This window comes from Helianthus annuus, chromosome 14, assembly GCF_002127325.2.
Source record: "Helianthus annuus cultivar XRQ/B chromosome 14, HanXRQr2.0-SUNRISE, whole genome shotgun sequence".
Taxonomy (NCBI): Eukaryota; Viridiplantae; Streptophyta; class Magnoliopsida; order Asterales; family Asteraceae; genus Helianthus; species Helianthus annuus.
In genome coordinates, this window is record NC_035446.2 from 7,342,975 (window position 1) to 7,365,936 (window position 22,962).

The 22,962-nt window shown below is 36.4% G+C and overlaps 1 protein-coding gene across 1 annotated transcript; it reads right to left on the reverse strand.

The window, feature by feature from the left end:
* Window positions 1-211: 211 nt before the first annotated feature.
* LOC110908023 lies at window positions 212-10,581 on the reverse strand. The gene is made up of 7 exons (XM_022152924.2): window positions 9,769-10,581; window positions 4,559-4,645; window positions 4,406-4,486; window positions 4,176-4,310; window positions 2,261-2,479; window positions 1,935-2,027; window positions 212-681 (listed from the first exon to the last, which is right to left on the reverse strand). The coding sequence occupies exons 1-7, from the start codon at window positions 10,006-10,008 to the stop codon at window positions 520-522; spliced, it is 1,017 nt and encodes a 338-aa protein (XP_022008616.1). The 5' UTR covers window positions 10,009-10,581; the 3' UTR covers window positions 212-519.
* Between the last annotated feature and the right edge of the window lie 12,381 nt (window positions 10,582-22,962).

Below are 22,962 nucleotides of genomic sequence, written 5' to 3' on the forward strand. Positions count from 1 at the left end.
TTATCAAAAGAGGAAAGTGAATACGGTGATGTTAGACGTCTAAGTTTAGACGCAAAACCTATCAAAATTGCGTAATCATTTAAAACCAATATATGAAGACTACAAACACCCTTAAGCGATCTAAATGAGGTTTAATCGTTGAATATAAACTTTGAACTCCTTCGACTCATTTCCCTTTTAGCCAACTCTTTTTTACTCATTTGATCTGTTATAGATAAAAACATAAATCCAATTGACTCGATTACAAGGTAAATGAGCCGAATTGGCATAGTTTTAAATAATGTTACTACAAGGTGGACGTAAACGAAATGCCATAAAGACCAAGAATCATAGTTGCTACAACTAATATGAAAACCCTCATCGGCAAATCTTGAACACCAATAATCAATCAACTGCTTCCTTAACCATACGCTAAAATCTGGACAGAAACAGCAACTTCATTGTCATATATGAAACAACATTTTTGGTGGAATAATGAAAATTTTGGTGGTTGGTTATTGATATTGTTTCGGTGGTTGTTTATATGTTCTCGGCTGGGGGTAGCTCTTGACGCTTAGGTGGACTGCCTAAAACACGTTCCATATCATAACGGACTTCAATGTTACGTATACTGTATCCGACCACCATTAGCCAATAAAGCAGCTTCGCCAGTTCCGGGGCACTTGTCTCTGTCACGCTAGTCTGCATAACCATCACAAATTACAATTATAAAAAGGAATATTGGATAATAATCCTAACTATTCGCCGTTGGCCGACAACAGTCCCAACTTTAAAAATAACCACTGACAGTCCCAACTATTAACATATTTTCCTCCAATGAACCCCGCTTAAAGGAACCCTAACGGTGTTAGTCTCCAGTGGCCGGAAAACTCCTTTTTGGCCGGAAAACTCAACATTTTCGTCCCAAACCTCTTTGTAACCTTATTATGGACCTTTAGGAACCTTTTTTTAGTAAAAGCCCCAATTATTGAGGTCGCCGGAAAACTTCTTTTTTGGCCAGAAAACTCAACTCAACTTTTTGGCTGGAAAACACAACATTTTCATCCCAAACCTCTTTGTAACCTTAGATCGGACCTTTACGAACCTTTTTCTGGCCAAAAACGTTTTTTTGGCGACCAGAGACTAATAGCGTAGGGTTCTGTTAGTCAGGGTCCATAGGAGGCCAATTTAATAATTGGGACTGTCAGTGGTTATTTTTGAAGTTGGGCAACGGCGAATAGTTTGGATTATTAAAATCCAATATTTCTTATAAAAAAGGGAATATTTCATAGAATGGTAATCAAGTTTTATGAGTGTTCCAATCAGGTAATTCATAAAAAAATTTGTTCTAATTAAATCATTAAAGTTTATTTTATGTTCTAATCCTATATGATTTACCTGAATAACAAGTAAACTATTCTATGTGGTTTTTATTTAGTTTTTTATTAAAAATATAGAATAAATTAAATCAAACTTTGGGATGGATGACCTTCTATGTAGGTAAAATATCTAGGATCGGAACATAAACTAAACTTTCGTGACCTGATTGGAACAAAAATAAGCTGAGTGATCTGATTGGAACACTCCTGAAACTACGTTACTATTTAACAAAGTTATCCCTATAAAAAAAAAGTTTAAAAAATGCAAAGCTTGACAAAAAAAAAATATAGTTGAGAAACAAATAAAAGACAAAGTTACTATCACACAGTGAGATTTTTGGACCACAAAAGGCCAGTAACTAAATTTAGAATAGAACCTTCCTAACATAAGAAAAAACATTGCCATTTTGGGAAAATCTTGAAATAGATAGTCAGGGTTACAACGTCTAGGATGGGCTCTCGAGTTTTTTACTTATATATATTTTTGAGAGAAAGAGATGACAAACAAGGAAAAACTTTTTGTAAAACATTAAGGGTATATTTGTAAATTTATCAACTTTAATTCATCATGCTAACCTTCATTTGAGTAGGATCTGAAACAGCTAAAAGACGTTTTATAAACGTGTTCATTGCAACTACAACATCCTCCCCAGCACTACTTGTCAAATCCTGCATAATTTTATTAAAAAAAAAGTATTCAGACATGAAGTAGACAAGTGGATCTATCATTCTATCCTGTAGCTTTGACCAAGTTGACTTTTTACCTGACGTGGTGCTGACATGGCATGTGGTAACCAGTCAACTTCAGAGATTACTTTATATAAAAAACATAGAAGCTTTGATAGTTTGTTATCTTTTTGATGCAGTTTGCTTTAATTAATTAACAGACTTAACTTCCTAACCTTAAGATTTTGGGGCTCAAGGGTTTTAAGATAGTCCAACAATTCATTTGATCCATTGGCGGATATTCTTTCTACTTGACGATTAAGTTCCTCAACTTCTGCTTCAAGTAATTCGATGTATTTAATTGCCTCTATTTTTTCAGGACCAGAAACATTATTCCACCTGATAACCTCCCCCGACACCTTTTTCTGCGTCCCCGGTGCATAATCTGGTGCATCCTGTAAATCATACACGTAAAACTTAATAATTTAATACTACAAACATTTATTTTGTTTGCAATATAGGACAAACACCTTTCAGATTTTAAAAGTCAGACACCCATTTCAGTTGGGAGTTAGGACTATTGAGAAAAAAAGTGAACCATCTTTTAACTCAAGTGACTATACATCGATAAAAAAGACAAGTGTGAAAAGGTGAACTTACTTTCACCTTTTGTGGTTTAATGGTGGGCTGGACGGGTTGGGTAATGGGTCCAAACAGATTGGGTTGGAATGACACGTCAACAATCAACACTTTTTTGTCCATAAATTTGAATCTTATAAATATGTGCATGAATAAAATTATTTTCATAAAGGGATACAGGAAGTCTTTTAGCTATATTAAAAAATGACCCAATTTTTAGAGTAAAGCATCATTGTCGTTAGGAACGGCAATGAAGTCGGGTTTGGGACGGGTTTAAGTAATCCCAACCCCAAACCCGGTGAGATAAGCTTGTCCCAAACCCCGTCGGGTTTCTAGCGGGTAAATACCCATCGGGTATACCCGCGGGTTTTGGGTAAACCCATTAATTTAATAAAATTTACCCGTTGGGCATACCCGACTCAAAACACATGGGGTATCTATTGGGTACTACTAATCAGTTACATTTAGTATTATCACTATAAAAATATATTAAATAACTACAATGTATACGATACAAAATACCTATATGTATAAAAAAAATGGATGTATCATATATATATATACACATTTAAAAATATAAAAGAAATTATATCGGGTAAACGGGTGCACTTTATCGGGTATATCACCAAATCCCAAACCCGCGAAAAAAAATTAAAACTAATCCCAAACCCGATTAACCGACCCCAAACCCGCCCCAAATGTGTCGGGTTTCAAGGTTTACCCATCAGGTTTGGGTTCGATTGCCATCCCTAATTGTCGTCCGTCCCTGAGGTTTGGCGACTTTCGTCCAAAGGTTTTTTTTTCCGCAATCTGGATCCAAAAGGTTTGAAATCTTGCCATTTTCACCCAACCCATTAACCCCATCCATTTTTCTGTTAAATAAGAGGTATTTTCATCTTTTTATACATTTTATTACATATGTATCTTTGTAAATAAATAAATAAACAAATCAGTAAAAAGACGAAAATACCCCTGACTTAACGTTAAAAATGGATTTTACGGGCCGTATGAAAATGACAAGATTTCAAATCTTTTGGATCCAGATGCGGAAAAACAAACCTTTGGACGAAAGTCGCAAAACCGGCCAAACCTTAGGGACGAAAATGGCATTTTACTCCAAGTTTTAAGTAAATGGTTCGAAATTTGCCACCTCTAAATTTGACGACACAAATCACACGAAAAACAGTGTTTTTATAACATACATAATTGTATGCATATAGTTTATAAATATACTATCTATTTTCGTATGCTAGATTTTACTTCCCTCGGAACAATATTATCTTGATCATACTAAACAGGAAACAAGCCAAATAGGTCAAAACTGTCAAAAGCAAGCCCAGTTTTTATTGTTTAAGGCATAAAACATATTAAAGAATTTAAATTAAAAATCCATGATATTACTGAAATAATATAACTTCTGTAACTTGACGTACGAAAGTTCTACCCACCAAGCATATTGCTTAGCAATTGCATGACCATTAACGGTAACAAACAAAAATTTGAAAAAAGCACCTTTTTCTCCTGTGATGTATCAGGAAGTGCAACTTGCTCCAAACTTTGTTGCAATTCCAACCGATATTGTGCGTTTCTAAACATATACCCAGTCATCAAAACACTGTACATGAGTTGCGCAAGATTCTCAGCAACCTGATTGCACGATACACAATTAAAAATAGAACAGTGTGTCAATACTTAAGTTGTTTAAGCCAATCCACGTAAAGGCCTATATTGTGCAAACTTACGGTGGTAACAGTTACTGCAAAAAACTGAGGGGGTAAAGTTCCCATCATATTTGTTACTGTCTGGCGCATGGCATCTACAACCTAACAGAAATAAGTGTAAGAGATGATTCATTTATAAAATACATATAGAAGAAACATAGGGATAAATATTACCTGCTGAGGTGCTCTTTTAACAAATAACTCCATAAATTCTGGTTGCACATTTTTTACATACTCCAGTAGCATTTCCCTCCTGCTTGTCTATAGAATGCATATATAGTTGAGGAGATCCATATTTAACATCAGTATTAGTATGAAGAACATTTGTCAAAAAGTAAAAATACACACACACACACACACTGTTTAAGTAAGTCTATAATGGATCAAAATCAAAGATGCAGCTTTACAACATTCCTGTAGATAGTCTTAACATTCCATTTCAAAACCGTACTTCTATAGTTCTATCATAGTTCATTATCAACATAATCTCCAATTGTAAATAATCTAATAACATAGATTATGGAAGACACATGTCCATCATATGTTTTCAAATTAGTAGTAGTTGAATCACAATTATGAGTATCCTTATCAATCTATTAAGTAGGTACAAGTTTTTTGCAAAAACAAGTATTTGAGATGAAAAATATTGCTTATTGTAATCCTAGTCACATAAAGGAGTATCCGAGTATAGGAGCTCGTCACAAGTATAGATGTAACAACATCTCATGCAACCATGTTTTTGGCATGTGCATAAATTATTTTCACATAATTAGTTAAGCATTCGAGTGTGCTCCTAAAAATGTCATTGTTCCTCATCGTTTAAAAAACTTGTGGTATTGGCCATACTTATTTTCAAATCTTACCACTGACGCGCAAACTTCTCATATCTACTTATTCAAAAACGCAAAGAGAAACAATAATGCCCGCCTGATTTATGAAGAATTCATAACATATCTCAACGTTCACTAGCTTAGGAAGTATCTTCACATACTCATTCTCCCCATTTTGTTCTGTTACTAAACTCTACTTTCCACAAACTAACAATAGTTGAATAAATTCATGTAGCTCGTAAGTTCAAATGCACTTTCTTTCCAATTGATTTCCTTTCTTACCCAAATCCGGTAGATTGGCAGTGAAAATTATAGCCTTTCAACTAAAACTTTTTCTCTATCTTTAAACATCAACTCATTGTCACCTAATTCGCGGTACGCTCCGGTTCGGGTTCGCAATTCGCTAGTTGGTACGAATTCGGTACGGTCCCGTACGGTGTACCATTCCGACCGGTTCGGTAAACACAAACTAAAACAAAAATTACTAATTTCATAAATCCAAATGATCAAAATCCAATATTCATATAGCAAATAGAAAAACATAAACATAAAGTTTAAAAATCCTAATCTAGACGTGCCCTTTTTCCTTTCCCGTTAGCGACGTCTTCTTCATCAAGATTTTCCCAAACCAGTTCTTCCAAATGAGCACTTGAACCTTCAATATACGTGCTTTCTGGGTTCATATCCCACTTTTTGTGGGGGGCAGATTTATACGATTTTGAAGCCTAATGTTAGAGTGAATAAAAACCAGTTTATCCGCTCTATTGCAATTTAATCGATTTCTCTTCACATTACGGATGTAGGAGTATGTACTCCAGTTTCTCTCCGTCGAATAGCTACTAATCGGTTGAGAGAGTACTTTTTCGGCCACTTCTGCCAATTCGGGTGTCTCCGACCCATATGTACCCCACCAATCAACTGCATCCATTGTCACGGCATCAGCTTGTGCTACGGTCCTCGCATAAATACCTTTTTTCATATGAAACGTGGCAAATTGTGCCCGCAACATACCTTCTTCCTCTGGATTTTCCGCAATTCTTTTAAACGCTTCTATAACACCATTGGTAACTTCCATGGGTCTTGGTTCGGAGCTTTTCTTACCGTGTCACCGGGTGCCAACTTTTGTAGATAATGTTTATCGTAAAACCTTGGATTCAAAGCATGCCCCAAACAATGAAGTGGGATTGACATTTTATCCCACCTAACCAAAACAATCTGATTAATTTCTTCAAAATAACCTCCATATTCATTATCCTTCATAGCATCTTTTATTTCTCCTACCATGTTGTCCATTTTCTCATAGATTTCACTCAATCTAGGACCTTCACCATCACAAAACTTAATTAGCAAAAATATAGGTTTTGTAATAGCTAAAATATTCACCACTGATTCCCAAAACCCATCATCTTTAATCTTATCAGTGATGTTTGCCCCATCTGTTCGAGCCTTTTTGTCCCCACTTTTCATCCAATCCCGCCAAGAATTGAGGACGATAGTTGTCGCAAGCGCCTCCCTACAATCCAACAACCTTCGCAAAAGTACATAATGTGATGCAAACCTTGTTTTTGCAACCTTCAATAACTCCAACCTTGAGTTTTCTCTAAATATCGTTAAGGCATGGGTATGGTTTAGAAAATACTTAACAATAGCCTTACCTTGCTTATATGTGTCGTGTAGCCAATAAAATCCGTTCGCCAAGTCTTTAAAAATAAGATTTAAAGTGTTTACACTACAAGGCGACCAAAATATATGTTTATATACCTTCTCGATCTCCTTCCCGGCCAATAAAATTCGTTCACCAAGTCTTTAAAAATAAGATTAAAAGAGTTGATTATAATTATGAGTTTATATTCTGGTTTGAAGATGCAATAATCAGTTTAAAGTGTGTTAAAAGAGTTTATTATTATTATGAGTTTATAACTATAGTTATGAGTTTAGCTACAGAGTTTTTTGTTTAATACTTGAATCTTTCATCAGGAAACAGCAAGAATCCCGGTGGTTCCAAACAGTGGACCTGCAATCACTGTAAAGGCAGGTTTACGAGCACTTACACCAGAATTCCTGTTCACTTTTTCGGGCCTTCACCAGGGAAAAAAGCCGAGATTAAAAGATGTACAGCCGTACTTAAAGATCGAGAGACATATAGGTAAAAGATGCAGAAAATGATGGAGTTTCAAAGTCTTTAAGGAATTCGGTCCTCACAAAAAAAAACTCATTTTCAAAGAAACGAATTGAAGAATCTTTCGGTATGCTAGAGAGAAATGTGGTAGATTTGAAGATTATTCGAGGTTTGTGTGCTAACGGAATCCCGTTCAATGTACTACGCAATCCACAGTTTATTGAAATGGTGAGTACCATCAAGAAGGCACCAGTTGATTACAAACCCCCATCTAGTTAATAAGCGAGAACCACATTACTAGACGCATGTGTACGGGACGTTGAAAAGGAGCTAACACCGGTCAAAGACACGTGGTACACACAAGGAGTGTCAATTGTCTCGGATGGGTGGACCAATGTTAAACATAACCCACTCATTAATGTTCTCGCGGTTAATTCTCGTGGTGCAATGTTTATGCACGCGAGAGACTTATTAGGGGTGGATAAAAAGGCTGGAGCGATTTCTAAATATCTTTTTGAAGCGATCGAGACCATTGGACCAAGCAATGTGTTGCAATTCGTAACGGATAGGACGGCTAATTGCAAAGCTGCCGGCAAGGAGACCGAGAAAGTATATAAACATATATTTTGGTCACCATGTATTGTACACACTTTAAATCTTATTTTTAAAGACTTGGCGAACGAATTTTATTGGCTACACGACACATATAAGCAAGGTAAGGCTATTGTTAAGTATTTTCTAAACCATACCCTTGCCTTAGCGATATTTAGAGAAAACTCAAGGTTGGAGTTATTGAAGGTTGCAAAAACAAGGTTTGCATCACATTATGTACTTTTGCGAAGGTTGTTGGATTCTAGAGAGACGCTTGCGACAACTATCGTCCTCGATTCTTAGCGGGATTGGATGAAAAGTGGGGACGAAAAGGCTCGAACAGATAGGGCAAACATCACTGATAAGATTAAAGATGACGGGTTTTGGGAATCAGTGGAAAATATTATAGCTATTACAAAACCTATATTTTTGCTAATTAAGTTTTGTGATGGTGAAGGTCCTCGATTGGGTGAAATTTATGAGAAAATGGACAACATGGTAGGAGAACTAAAGATGTTATGAAGGATAATAAATATGGAGGTTATTTTGAAGAAATTAATCAGATTGTTTTGGCTAGGTGGGATAAAATGTCAATCCCACTTCATTGTTCGGGGCATGCTTTGAATCCAAGGTTTTACGATAAACATTATCTACAAAAGTTGGCACCCGGTGACACGGTAAGAAAAGCTCCTAACCAAGACCTGGAAGTTACCAATGGTTTTATAGAAGCGTTTAAAAGAATTGCAGAAAACCCAGAGGAAGAAGGTATGTTGCTGGCACTATTTGCCACGTTTCATATGAAAAAAAGGTATTTATGCGAGGACTGCAGCCCAAGCTGATGTCGTGACAATGGATGCAGTTGATTGGTGGGGTGCATACGGGTCGGAGACACCCGAATTAGCAGAAGTGGCCAAAAAGGTACTCTCTCAACCGATTAGTAGCTCTTCGGCGGAGAGAAACTGGAGTACATACTCCTACATCCATAATGTGAAGAGAAATCGATTAAATTGCAATAGAGCGGATAAACTGGTTTTTATTCACTCTAACATAAGGCTTTAGAGTCGTTTTTTAGAATCGTATAAATCTGGCCCCCACAAAAAGTGGTATATGAACCCAGAAAGCACGTATATTGAAGGTTCAAGTGCTCATTTGGAAGAAGTGGTTTGAGAAAATCTTGATGAAGAAGACGTCGCTAACGGGAAAGGAAAAAGGACACGTCTAGATTAGGATTTTAAAACTTTATGTTTATGTTTTTCTATTTGCTAATATGAGTATTGGATTTTGATCATTTGGATTTATGAAATTAGTAATTTTTGTTTTAGTTTGTGTTTACCGAACCGGTCGGAATGGTACACCGTACCAAAATGAACCTACCCCCCTCCGAACCGAATCCGTCCCAACTAGCGAATTGCGAACCCAAACCGGAGCGTACCGCGAATTAGGTGACTATGAGTTTAACCTCAAAATCAAAATCCTCCACACAGCCAATACATGCTACAACCTATAAACATTACTAACTTCCAAAATATGAAGCAAACTATTCGAGTTTTTACGACACACCAGTTCAACTTTATCACAAGGCTTGACCTCAAAATCAGAATCAAACACAAAGCAAACAAAAACAGCATACACTTACTACTTACAACAACCTAATAACATAACTAATTTCCACAATCTAGAACAAATTAATAACACAGAACAGTTGAACTTTATCAAAAGGCTTGACCTAAAATCAGAATCATACAGAAAACAAACAATATCAGCATACACTTACTACATACTACTTACGACCTATTAACGCAATTAATTTCAACATTTTATAACAAATTAATCAAAATTTATACCACAGAACCGTTAGGTTGTTGTTGAGAATCACTACTATTGCTACTTTCCGAAGCATCCTGCGGCTGAGATGCAGCTCGCAACCTCAATCTCCCGCGGTTAAACGTTCGTTTTCCGGCAACGCAAACTGAAGACGAAGAACACAGCCGCAGCAAGTGATTGGTTCTACATGAAGCGAGAACAGAGGATGAAGATGAAGAATGTGATGTTGGAAATGGAGTTTTCAATGTTAGATACGACATTTGGAGTATTGTTCAGAAGATATTTGTGTGTGAATATGAGAATCTGGTGTGATGAAAATTGAAACCCTAGAACTCCATTAACGAGACTAAAACCCCAAGGTATGGAAGAAGAAGAAAGGGGTGTGCTGAGAAACGGGGGTTTGGATTAGGTGTGAGGAAAACATGTGAATTTTATTGGATTAAATATTCTTTTTACTTTTTATTGTATTCACAGTTATTTTTACCGGTTAAACTCGTATATTACTAGGGTCGAATATATATTGTTAATACCCGTGAATGAACTGCAAACTTTGACAAAAATAATTGTTTTGCGATTGAACTTGGCCGTAAAAATGACACGGTTAATTGTGAGGTTTAGTCCTGAACGGAATAACTTGGTGGTTATCGCTGAAATTTGGAGGGTTTTTTGGATGTAGCAGTGTTGCCAGTTGAGTTTTTATCGTTGCGTGTTCTGCCAGTTTCCTGCTTCTCAGTTAGTGTTCCTCCATGATTTTCTGGCCATCTCCTTCATTTACAACACCTCCTACACTCGCGTGGGAGTTAGCTTATCAGTTTTATATATGTCGCTTGTATATTTTCTATTCCATCGCTTACAAACACTGAATGTAGAGTTTTTCATCATTTAAATATGGAACAGATTCTAAATGCAATCAAAGGAAATAATACCAATGTAAGACTTTTACATAGTATGTATTGAAGATACTTCTTATATTGTAAATTGAGTTTATGAGTTTTACTTTTGTGATTCGTCTGATGGACAATTTTGTGAATGACGAATAGCCAATCCTAAGCAAACAGGTAAATTATTTATTTAAATATTTAGCTTTTAAATCAAATAAATTAAATGAAAAGTAATATAAGTATCAAGGCTATTAGGGTGTAAGGGGTGCTCACCTAATAGGTGAGTCCCCTCTCTTACGCCAAACCGATCCCCGTGTGCCACGTCAAGTCCTCTCTTAAACTCCCCTAACACCCCAATTTGATGGCGCCACTCCCCTCTTAGGTGAATTGGTTTTTTTTTTTTTTTTAAAAAAAAAAAAAAGGAAAGCTGTGATTGGACCGCCCCTCTCTCTCTCCTCCCTCTCTCTTCGGTGAGCCGCCACCGGTCTCTCTCCTCTCTCTACCTCACCGCATGATCGGCGGTGTTCTTGCCGAGCGGTAAAATTGGTCACCGATGGGGGTCACCGATGACACCCCGTATACCCTTAAATGTTTTGATCTAGTCGTAGTTTACATCAATACAACTATCTTCTTTCATGTTGAAATTGAAATTGGTGGCGACGAAAACCGTAATTGTTATATTGAAACCGCAACTCTCCATTTTAATATTAAAAATTGTAGAATTTTATGAATCAACCACAAATTACAAATTACAAATTACAAAAAACAACAAAAAGAGGGACAAAATACGGTGACAAAATCTTATTAACCCAACCCAAAAGATTTACCCCTAAATAAACCCTAGATTTTAGAATAATACGCTCTGTAAGCAATGCAAGATACGAAGAGTCTCGACATGATCATCTACTAATGATCATCATTCATCAACATAACCAGATGAATCTCTCAGATACAGTTGAGAGATTATCAATACAACTTCAACAATCTCAAACCCTAATACAATACAGAGAGACCAAGAGAGTATGCGTAAAGGTGAAGGAGAGTGAATGAATCTCAGAGAAAAGGGTGAACTCTTTTATATGTTGTAACTTTGAAAGTTACACTCCAGTCAAAACTATGGCACAAGATGATTGCGACCCCTGAAATCTTTCACATCACCCCCTCAACTATCCAACATGTTTAAACACACTTCAACAAAAGTAACAACCTTAAAACATAATAACAACCTGGGCCCATATGAGCAACCCATTTTATAATCGGCAACCCACCAGGCAATAAACAATAATAAGCCCATATGAATGACTAATATAACATTTTAACATACCCACTTCATTCATATGGCTTAAACAGATCCATTAATCCCAGTTTTTTACACGTTATCTCAAGTTGAACAACATTAAGACCTTTAGTAAAGACATCAGCAAGTTGATTATCTAAGTCAACCTTTTGAGGATTAATAACACAATCAGCCACTTTTTCTCTCAAAAAATATAAAACTAACTCAAAATGTTTCGTTCTTTCATGAAACACAGGGTTAGTTGCTATAGACATAGCATCTTGACTATCACAGAATAACTCAATAGGTAATTGACATTCAACATCCAACTCAGTTAACAAATTCTTAAGCCACATAGTTTCACAAATAGTAGAACACATTGCTCTATATTTTGCTTCTGCAGTTGACCTGGAAATAGTGCTTTGTTTCTTGCTTTTCCAAGAAACAAGGCATTCACCCAGGAAAACACATAAGCCAGTCATAGATTTCCGAGTGGACAAACACTTTGCCCGATCAGAGTCTGCAAATCCACACAATTTTAACTTGTCACTTTTCTTGAAACTTAGTCCTTTACCAGGACTTACTTTCAAATATCTTAATAACCTTAAAGCCAAACTCAAATGTATTTCTTTTGGACTATGCATGAATTGACTTAAAAATTGAACAACATAACTAATGTCAGGTCTGGTTAAAGACAAATAGACCAATTTCCCAATCAACTTTTGAAAACCAGACACATTTTTAAGCAACTGTTGATTTTATCAACTTTTGAAGTAACCAAATAACTTTGTTTTATAAGTATATTAACAGGTTTACAACCTAAGTACCAAAACTCACTTAACAGTTCTAGACAATTGTAACGCCCTAACACGCTTTAACTGAAAAGACACAGCAGAAATATGTACCATAAAATTTCTTTCATTATAAACGTTTTGACTTACTTGAAAGTTTATTATAAAATAACTCTTTTACAATATATGCATCCTTCGTACTCATTTACAAAATAAAAGCACAACCTATGTCTATCAATTTACATACTCAGGCATTCCCGTACAATCAATCTTGTGACTCGGTCTTTGATCGCTACTCCTCGTGATGATAATCTGTGATTCGTACAACCTGCACCCACCACATACATTCGCAACATTAGCATACATTATATACAAACAAAATTCTTAATCATGTAGTCTCGTTACGTTATATCCACATATACTTTCCATCCCGTTATCTTTCTAGATTTAGTCATTCCATCCGGGTGTCTAATCCTTGGCGAAACTTCAATAGAGTACCTGCATTACATTTCATTCTTGAGGCACACTGTTAATAACGTCAATACTTAAATGTATTGATACCACGTATACAATGCATACATAACTACATACTTACCTGCATTGATAAAACGAATCATAACTACACACATGCATACCTTCGCTCACACGTACATATACTTACATAATTACATAAACACATTCATACATACATACTAACTCGTGCATACCCATTACCTAATTCTCCACGAATTACTGCCGTATCTTAATTACAAACCTCCGTATAATAAAACATGTAGAACAAACCTATATACATACTCACTCCTATTCATGATTACTTATTAGTTTAAGCGTATTTGGATGAAGTTAAATCTATACATGCTTACCCACATACTTAGTTCATTACCCCGCATACTCGCTCCTACATCCCGATCTTACTCGCACATCATACACGCTTTTTAAAAGTCTTTCGGGTATGTTTCGGATCTTAAGAATGAGTTCCGAGCTCATCCGTAACTTACCAAGCCTTTCGGTAGGGTTGAGGAACATTATAAAGACTTAACGAGGCTTGGAATGGATCCATGGGGTCCGAATTCGAAGGAAAAACAAAGAATTTCATAAACTTTACATTTGTATCTGGCCTCCACCGCAAGCTACGGTGGCTACCGTAGCTTACGGTGGCCCCAAAAGCTTTACAGTAACTTTAAACTGCATTACGGCAGAAAAGAAGACCCAGCTCCTACCGTAGCTTATGGTGGGCACCGTAAGCTACGGTGATGCCCAGTTTAGCTCCCCAATTTAATACTAAAATTCGCATAACTTGTTCGTTTTGCATTCGTTTCACTTGAAACTTGTTCCTAAACATCCGTAAAACAATTCCTTACATATTAGCCTGAGAACCCTTGCCCGGGTCCTTAATCATTACAAATTTTATTACCGTTACCCCACTTATTCTTATTTATTCGACCCGTTTGGTCCCACAACTACCTCCGACTATCTAGATCATTACTTCTCTTAATACCTTCATTCATTTTTATATCATACATAATTTCCCCTCATTCATAAATAAGAAAGTTCTTATGCATACAAAGAAGTGAGTCGGGAGTCACTTACCTTAAGTGTTAGTTTTCATGCTTGCTTCCTCGCCTCCGCTTGACCCGTTAACCTTCCATTCTTGAGTCCATGCTAATGTGATTCCTACCCTTTCATGTCATCACAATCACATTATGGTTAGCATACATGCTCATTCATACTAACATTCGTTTCTTTCCATTCATACATTACTTGACTTTTTATTAACCAAAGACCACATACATAAGGCATAGACTAAAAGTCACCTTGGTCCATATTCACGCAACTCAATTACCATCATACACGACACATAGATCATCTACTACGATACACATGACTTCTCTACTATTACAATCATGTCCGAAAGGCTAACCATGCTATACATTCATTGTTGACTTTCAGGAAGTCAAATGTCCTATTTACACACTTTCAACTTATGAACATGTATCCATCTTAATAGGGTAGACCATAATATTACATTATACGCATTACACACTTGTATTGTATGACATCTACAACTACATGATCACTTACATTATATACACATACACATATACATACATAATCCATTCCATCCACACTAGCATTCTCATATATTCACAACTAACACTTTAATCCATACTAAGCTAACCTAACATTACTTCAACATAATATCCACATGAACTATGTCTAAAACACACTTCTCATGTTAGTTTACTATCAAATACCTCATTTTCACATTCCACAAATATTCATCTTTTACTTGCATACTGATGTGTGTAAAATACAACATATAAATCACATCAATTAAGGCATAAAACTAACCCTTTTTAAGTACTAATGTTGGAAAAAGAGTGTTTTTGTCTTCCTTTTGTATTTTCAGGATGAAATGAGCTCAAATTCACAAAAGAAGCAAAAAGACAACTAATTCTAGCATAAATACAAGAAAAGGAATAAAAGTAGACTGCCCGGACCCTCAACGGCATCCTCCAAGGCAAAGAAGAGAAAGCAGAAGTCTGAACACGCCCCGTGCTCAGCCAGCACGGGGCCGTGCCCAAGAAGCAGCAGAAAAGACAAACCTATAGAAGCTTCTATTGCCCACCACGGGGCCGTGTCCAGCGGGCACGGGGGCGTGGTGAAAGTACAGCAGACGCATTAATTGTAATTGCGAATTACAATTAATGAGGAGAGAGAGTGTCAGACGGGCACGGGGGCGTGTCCAGCGGACACGGGGCCGTGCCCAGCCTTCTGTTCAGCCTATAAATAGGGGTGCTTGGTTTCATTCCATCTCATCCCTTGGCACACCACCTCTCTCACACTTCATCCACCACCCACCACCACCATAACACCATCATCCACCACCATCATCCATTGTCCATCGTAGAGTGTGTGAGTCGTCTCGGGATCCAAGATTGATCGTAAGAGTTCTTGACAATCAAGGCCATGTTTGCCTAAGTCTCTTACATCACTTGGTGAAGACAAGTGTTTAGTATAATACTTTTTATTTTTAATCTTTTGCACTTTTTATTTGGTTTTGTATTAATGACTTTAATAACTAGTTACTTATGTTGAAGGTGATCTTTCCTTATCGTTTGTCCGTGGTGTCTTGGCGTTATTTTACTGTCTATATAAAATAAAAGATTTTCACCATTCATATCTCCACGGTCTATATGGAGGTATGTTGGCTACCTGGTCGGGGGTTAAGGGAACGGTTTGGTAAGGGTCTTGCCCTTGTTCAGCGTTTAGAGGTCCTGCTTGGGACCTGGGTCAAATTTAGTAGGATCTCCTTCAATGCCCATAGGTATTGGATGGCGGGGATCCAAACTCTTTGACCCCCTCATAAGTTAACTACTATTAATACTATAACCCGGCTATTTAGGACTGTATCCCTGCTGACTCAGACTACTTAGCCGAGGGTAACGTCACCGCCGAAAGCGGGGCCTACCACAATTTGCATTAATAATTTAATTCATTATCTTTCAATAATCCGACCCTTTAGGATTGTATCCTTGCTGACTCAAACTACTGGGTTGAGGGTAACGTCGCCTTCAAAAGAGGGGCCTACTACAATAACTAAGATAATCTCTTAAACAAGTGCGAAAATAATCAAAGGTTATACTAATACACGTGTCGGATCCAAGTGATTCATCTTGTCTATCTGTTTTATTTTATTTTATTTTATTTTTCAGCATTTAGTTAGTTTTTATTTTCTTAGTTTAAAACATTTTTCTCACTTTTTGATTTGATTAGACGTTGAGGATAAACCGGTACTAAAAGCTCTTGTGTCCTTGGACGACCTCGGTATCTTACCAACATTATACTACGTCCACGATGGGTGCACTTGCCCATATGTGTGTTTAGTGTTAGTAAATATCGTGTTTTATAAATTTAAAACTTGGCTAAAAGTGTAAAAAAGGGGCTTAAATATACATCTAAAATATATTACACTACACACGCATCAATACAATTTCATTTATCAAACTCACCTAGGCATTTCATCAAGCACTTGGTGTGCGTACCACTATCTTAGCACAATGTACAACCCATTCATGCATGATCTTCCATGTTCTTATCTTCATTCATCAAATTCAACTAAACGTCCATTTATTTCATGTCCTAATCAACTTATCTAAAATAATTCATCACATACAACATACTACATCACAAATTACATAATTATTGAACATGGTGATTTACTCACTTCATCATCCCAAATGGGTTTTACTTCAAAACATGAAATTAATCAAAATCATGCACAACACATGTTCCATAAGATGATTCTAGCTCATATTCATGCTCAATCTCATACAAATTCGTGGATTGATCATAACCCACTTCCTACTAGATCATCAAATGGACTTCTACAACTCACCTCATGTGTAACAAGTCTAGATGATCATGAATTTGAGTTCATGCATTAGATCTGAGCTGAATTTCCCTTTCAATTTGATGATTTTAGCGAAACTAGGGTTTGAACCCTTTTCTTCTTCCTGGACATCGATACACACACACACACACTGTGTGTGTGTGTGGTGTTTTAACTTTTTAATTAATAAAACCCATGTTTCCTACTTAACGGTTTTGGTCCCTCGAGTTTCATTTTGATTATATAAGAGACTAAAACCCATTTCTTTATATTAACCGGGTTCTAATTTATCAAATCCGCTTTTTGGGGTGTTACAAGTCTACCCCCCTTAAATGAGGTTTCGTCCCCGAAACCTTTCTCATTTCCATTAAACACTAATATCCTTTCCCCTTGCCCTATTAACACGACCACTAGCCCATCTTAGTGACAACCCTCTATTTTCAAGAACCCGTCCCGGAGTTGTTATTAGGGTCGCTTTCATTAATAACGCTAGCTTCCAACACATTTCTTAGCTAATGGTTCATTCATCATTCTATTATTTGTATATCCTGTGCAATATACCATTTGTTCACTTGAAACAATTCCAACATCCTATTAATAACATTCCTTCCTGTTTATTTCAAATTTCATATTATCTTCGTCGACTATACAATATAAATTCGTAATTTATACATACACATCTACGTTTAATTTCGATAGGTATGTCATAGTGCTAAATAACTATCCATTCTCAATTTATGATTATTCGTATATTTGACTTCTTTCTAACAAGTCCATATTTCTCATACTTTACCTTTACATACATTCTCATTTCCTTGGCCCGTTTGTAGTGGGTCAATTTACATATCTTTTCACACTTATTATCGTACTTACATTCGTATGATCCGTTATAGCAGATCTAATATCTTCATCCCATTTATTAGATTATATTCTATACATATATCATATAATATTTAGTTCTTGTTTTGTTATTGCAATAAAACTACTATTTCATAGTCACATATACATGCTTAACTCCAAAGTTAGCGTCATTCTACGTTTCCTATAGTTATTTGTAATACACGTACCCTTACGTTACCTTCAACTCACCTCGTTTATCTGACATTACTATTCTTCTCAATTCATGCATCACTTAAGTTGCCTAAGCAAACGCATCATGCTGGTTCTTCATACGAGAGTTTAACCAATACCCGAAATTTTCGCTCATAACTTATAAAATCTAGTTCTTAATGACATGGTTCTCTCCTTATATTAACTATAAGTAGGGGTGTTCAAAACCGGATATCCGGAAATTCGGATATCCGAATTTCGGATATCCGAAAATTTCGGATAGTTAAAATCACTATCCGAATCCATATCCGAAACTTCGGATATCCGAAATTCGGATATCCGAAGTTTCGGATACGGATTCGGATAGTAAAACGGATATCCAAAATACTAAAAACTCTAAAAACAATTGTTCCAAAAACACCCAAATCTGATGAGATTCGGCTCAAAATTCCCAAATTTCATCATCTTCAGAGCAAAGTATACATAAATCTGAATTAAATATACAAAAAAAAATCAACTATACACATAAATAAAGGTAATAACATCATTAAAAAAGATGAATATATCTGATGCGAGAGACTGGAATCAAACGACAAGTTGTAGTGTTGAACGTTTGAAGGATTCACGATTAATACAATCTTGATTTCTTGAACGATGTTGAGAATCTGTTCGAACAAACACTAGAGATCCAAGGAAAGGTACAGAGATAAATAATGCAAATTTTTTAAAAACCACATCATCATATTGATGGATAATGATGAACAGATCTCTTTTGATTGAAGCAAATATGTTGAACTATTGAAGAAACTAGTTGGAGATGATAAGAAGTGGGGCGTGGGAAAAAAGACTGAAGAGGGATAGGTAAAACTAGGGTTTTCAATCATATATTCTTATATATATTAAATAATTAAAAATAATACTATTTAATATTTCGGATATCGGATATCCGAAATATCCGAAAATTTTGAATATCGCTATCCGAATCCGAATCCGAATTTTCGGATATCCGAGATTCGGATATCCGAAATTTCGGATATCCGAGATTCGGATATCCGAAATTTCGGATATCCGATTTTTCGGATAATTCGGATTCGGAAGTTCGGATAATTCGGATTCGGTTTCGGATTCGGATTTTTTTGCACACCCCTAACTATAAGGAATCAAACATTCCATACTATACCATACTCCTTCCACCATTCAATTTGCAGGGCGTTTTCAATTTACCAATTCATACTTATCCGTCATAAATTAAAACATTTTACTTACCTCGATTTCATTCCATACTTCAGCGATCCGTAGTTCAGATCTGTCCACATTCTTCATGAGTACTAGCCGTACCAGGCTAGATTTCATTCATCCATATAATGTGCCTCCACTTGTACGCATCATTCCACCAATTCGATTGGTTTCATCATATCAAGGGTTGTAACATTATCATCAAAAAATCTAGCAGTTAGTACATTTCATTTCTCACACGAAACTCTTTCATTCTAGTTACTTATTTCGTCAACCTTCATAATTTGACCTTTCAAGGCTAACTGACATTTCTTAATTACCGTATATGTATTGAGGCACACTTTCGTACTGCTTTCCATTCATGCTTACTTGCAAAAACATTCATTACGTCATTTAGATATTCTTAACAAAACTTATCCTTCTCGTTCATACTCAAATCATTGTCCGGGTCGTAGCTCGTCATTTATTATGACTCCTGAGAGTCGATTACTAACACATTTAACACATAACTTGTTCAAAACTTATTCCTTTCGTTTTAAAATTTAGGTTGGTGTGCCAATTACGATCATTCTTTCATTCAGTTACTTTACATTTTCTCATGTGACTCGTTTGACGCAACCAAGGTCAAACTATCGGCACGTTCTGATGTGGGCTAATTTCATCCCTTTTTATATTTTTAAGTCTGTCCTGCGGATTCAAACGTAACATTTATACCTTTTCTTCCTTCTATGTTTTGAATCCATCTAACGGATTCAAACATGCCATTCACATCTTTCATTCCATACATGTGTTGAATCCGTCTCGTGGATTCAGACATATCATTTCTACATTTCATTTCCTTGAATCCGTCTCACGGATTCAAACAGGTCATTCATACTTCATTACTTTCATGCTTCGAATCCGTCTCGCAGATTCTAACACATCATTTATACTTTCATTCTTTTCATGTTTCGAATCCGTCCCGCGGATTCTATCATATCATTCATACTTTCATTCCTGAAAGTCTTACCTTTCTCTTCACCCTCACGTCCGCCTACTACCTAATCCTAACGGACATACCTGTAACAATTATCACGGGCTCACGAACGTCATATGTTTCTCGTGTACTGGCCAGGTACACAATACACATACAAGTTTCGTGTCTTCGTGTAATTGTCACCTTATGTCCGAAGAATTAGGTTTTGGCACGTGTAACATTTCTAAAACTTCATTACCATTCTTATTATTCTATTTCATTTAAAATTTTCCTTTTACTTGATAGGTTTTACCATTACATGCACCCATATGCTAAATCTACGTACCTCGGTCAATATGTCATATTACATACCTTGGTGCCGGCGCTAGACCGCATTCACAGATCATCCTTTCCAAGCAATCATGTTTACCTTACACATAACATACCGTTAGTTATCTTCAAATACATAATTAAGCACATACTTACCTTGGCTTCTACCCTTAGATCTTGATCGAGTCTTGGATTGTACGGGTCCTTGTCACAAGAGCACATAGGTTTGAGTTCAAGTATTTACCTCCTCATACTTGATTTCCCTCAAACCAGGGCTCTGATACCAACTTGTAACGCCCTAACACGCTTTAACTGAAAAGACACAGCGGAAATACGTACCATAAAATTTCTTTCATTATAAACGTTTTGACTTACTTGAAAGTTCATTATAAAATAACTCTTTCACAATACATGCATCCTTCGTACTCATTTACAAAATAAAAGCATAACCTATGTCTATCAATTTACATACTCAGGCATTCCCGTACAATCTATCTTGTGACTCGGTCTTTGATCCCTACTCCTCGTGATGATAATCTGTGATTCGTACAACCTGCACCCACCACACACATTCGCAACATTAGCATACATTATATACAAACAAGATTCTTAATCATGTAGTCTCGTTACATTCTATCCACATATACTTTCCATCCCGTTATCTTTCTAGATTTAGTCATTCCATCCGGGTGTCTAATCCTTGGCGAAACTTCAATAGAGTACCTACACTACATTTCATTCTTGAGGCACACTGTTAATAACGTCAATACTTAAATGTATTGATACAACGTATATAATGCATACATAACTACATACTTACCTGCATTCATAAAACGAATCATAACTACACACATGCATACCTTCGCTCACACGTACATATACTCACATAATTACATAAGTACATTCATACATACATACTAACTCGTACATACCACTTACCTAATTCTCCACGAATTACTGTCGTATCTTAATTACAAACCTTCGTATAATAAAACATGTAGAACAAACCTATATACATACTCACTCCTATTCATGATTACTTATTAGTTTAAGCGTATTGGGATGAAGTTAAATCTATACATGCTTACCCACATACTTAGTTCATTACCCCGCATACTCGCTCCTACATACCGATCTTACTCGCACATCATACGCGCTTTTTAAAAGTCTTTCGGGTATGTTTCGGATCTTAAGAATGAGTTCCGAACTCACCCGTAACTTACCAAGCCTTTCGGTAGGGTTGAGGAACATTATAAAGACTTAACGAGGCTTGGAATGGGTCCACGGGGTCCGAATTCGAAGGAAAAACAAAGAATTTCATAAACTTTACATTTGTATCTGGCCTCCACCATAAGCTACGGTGGCTACCGTAGCTTACGGTGGCCCCAAAAGTTTTACGGTAACTTTAAACTGCCTTACGGCAGAAAAGAAGACCCAACTCCCACTGTAGCTTATGGTGGGCACCGTAAGCTACGGTGATGCCCGGTTTAGCTCCCCAATTTAATACTAAAATTCGCATAACTTGTTCGTTTTGCATCCGTTCACTTGAAACTTGTTCCTAAACATCCGTAAAACAATTCCTTACATATTAGCCTAAGAATCCTTTACCGGGTCCTTAATCATTACAAATTTTATTACCGTTACCCCCACTTATTCTTATTTATTCGACCCGTCTGGTCCCACAACTACCTCCGACTATCTAAACCATTACTTCTCTTAATACCTTCATTCATTTTTATATCATACATAATTTCCCCTCATTCATAAATAAGAAAGTTCTTATGCATACTAAGAAGTGAGTCGGGAGTCACTTACCTTAAGTGTTAGTTTTCATGCTTGCTTCCTCGCCGACCCGTTAACCTTCCGTTCTTGAGTCCATGCTAATGTGATTCCTACCCTTTCATGTCATCACAATCACATTATGGTTAGCATACATGCTCATTCATACTAACATTCGTTTCTTTCCATTCGTACATTACTTGACTTTTTATTAACCAAAGACCACATACATAAGGCATAGACTAAAAGTCACCTTGGTCCATATTCACGCAACTCAATTACCATCATACACGACACATAGATCATCTACTACGATACACATGACTTCTCTACTATTACAATCATGTCCGAAAGGCTAACCATGCTATACATTCATTGTTGACTTTCAGGAAGTCAAATGTCCTATTTACACACTTTCAACTTATGAACATGTATCCATCTTAATAGGGTAGACCATAATATTACATTATACGCATTACACACTCGTATTGTATGACATCTACAACTACATGATCACTTACAT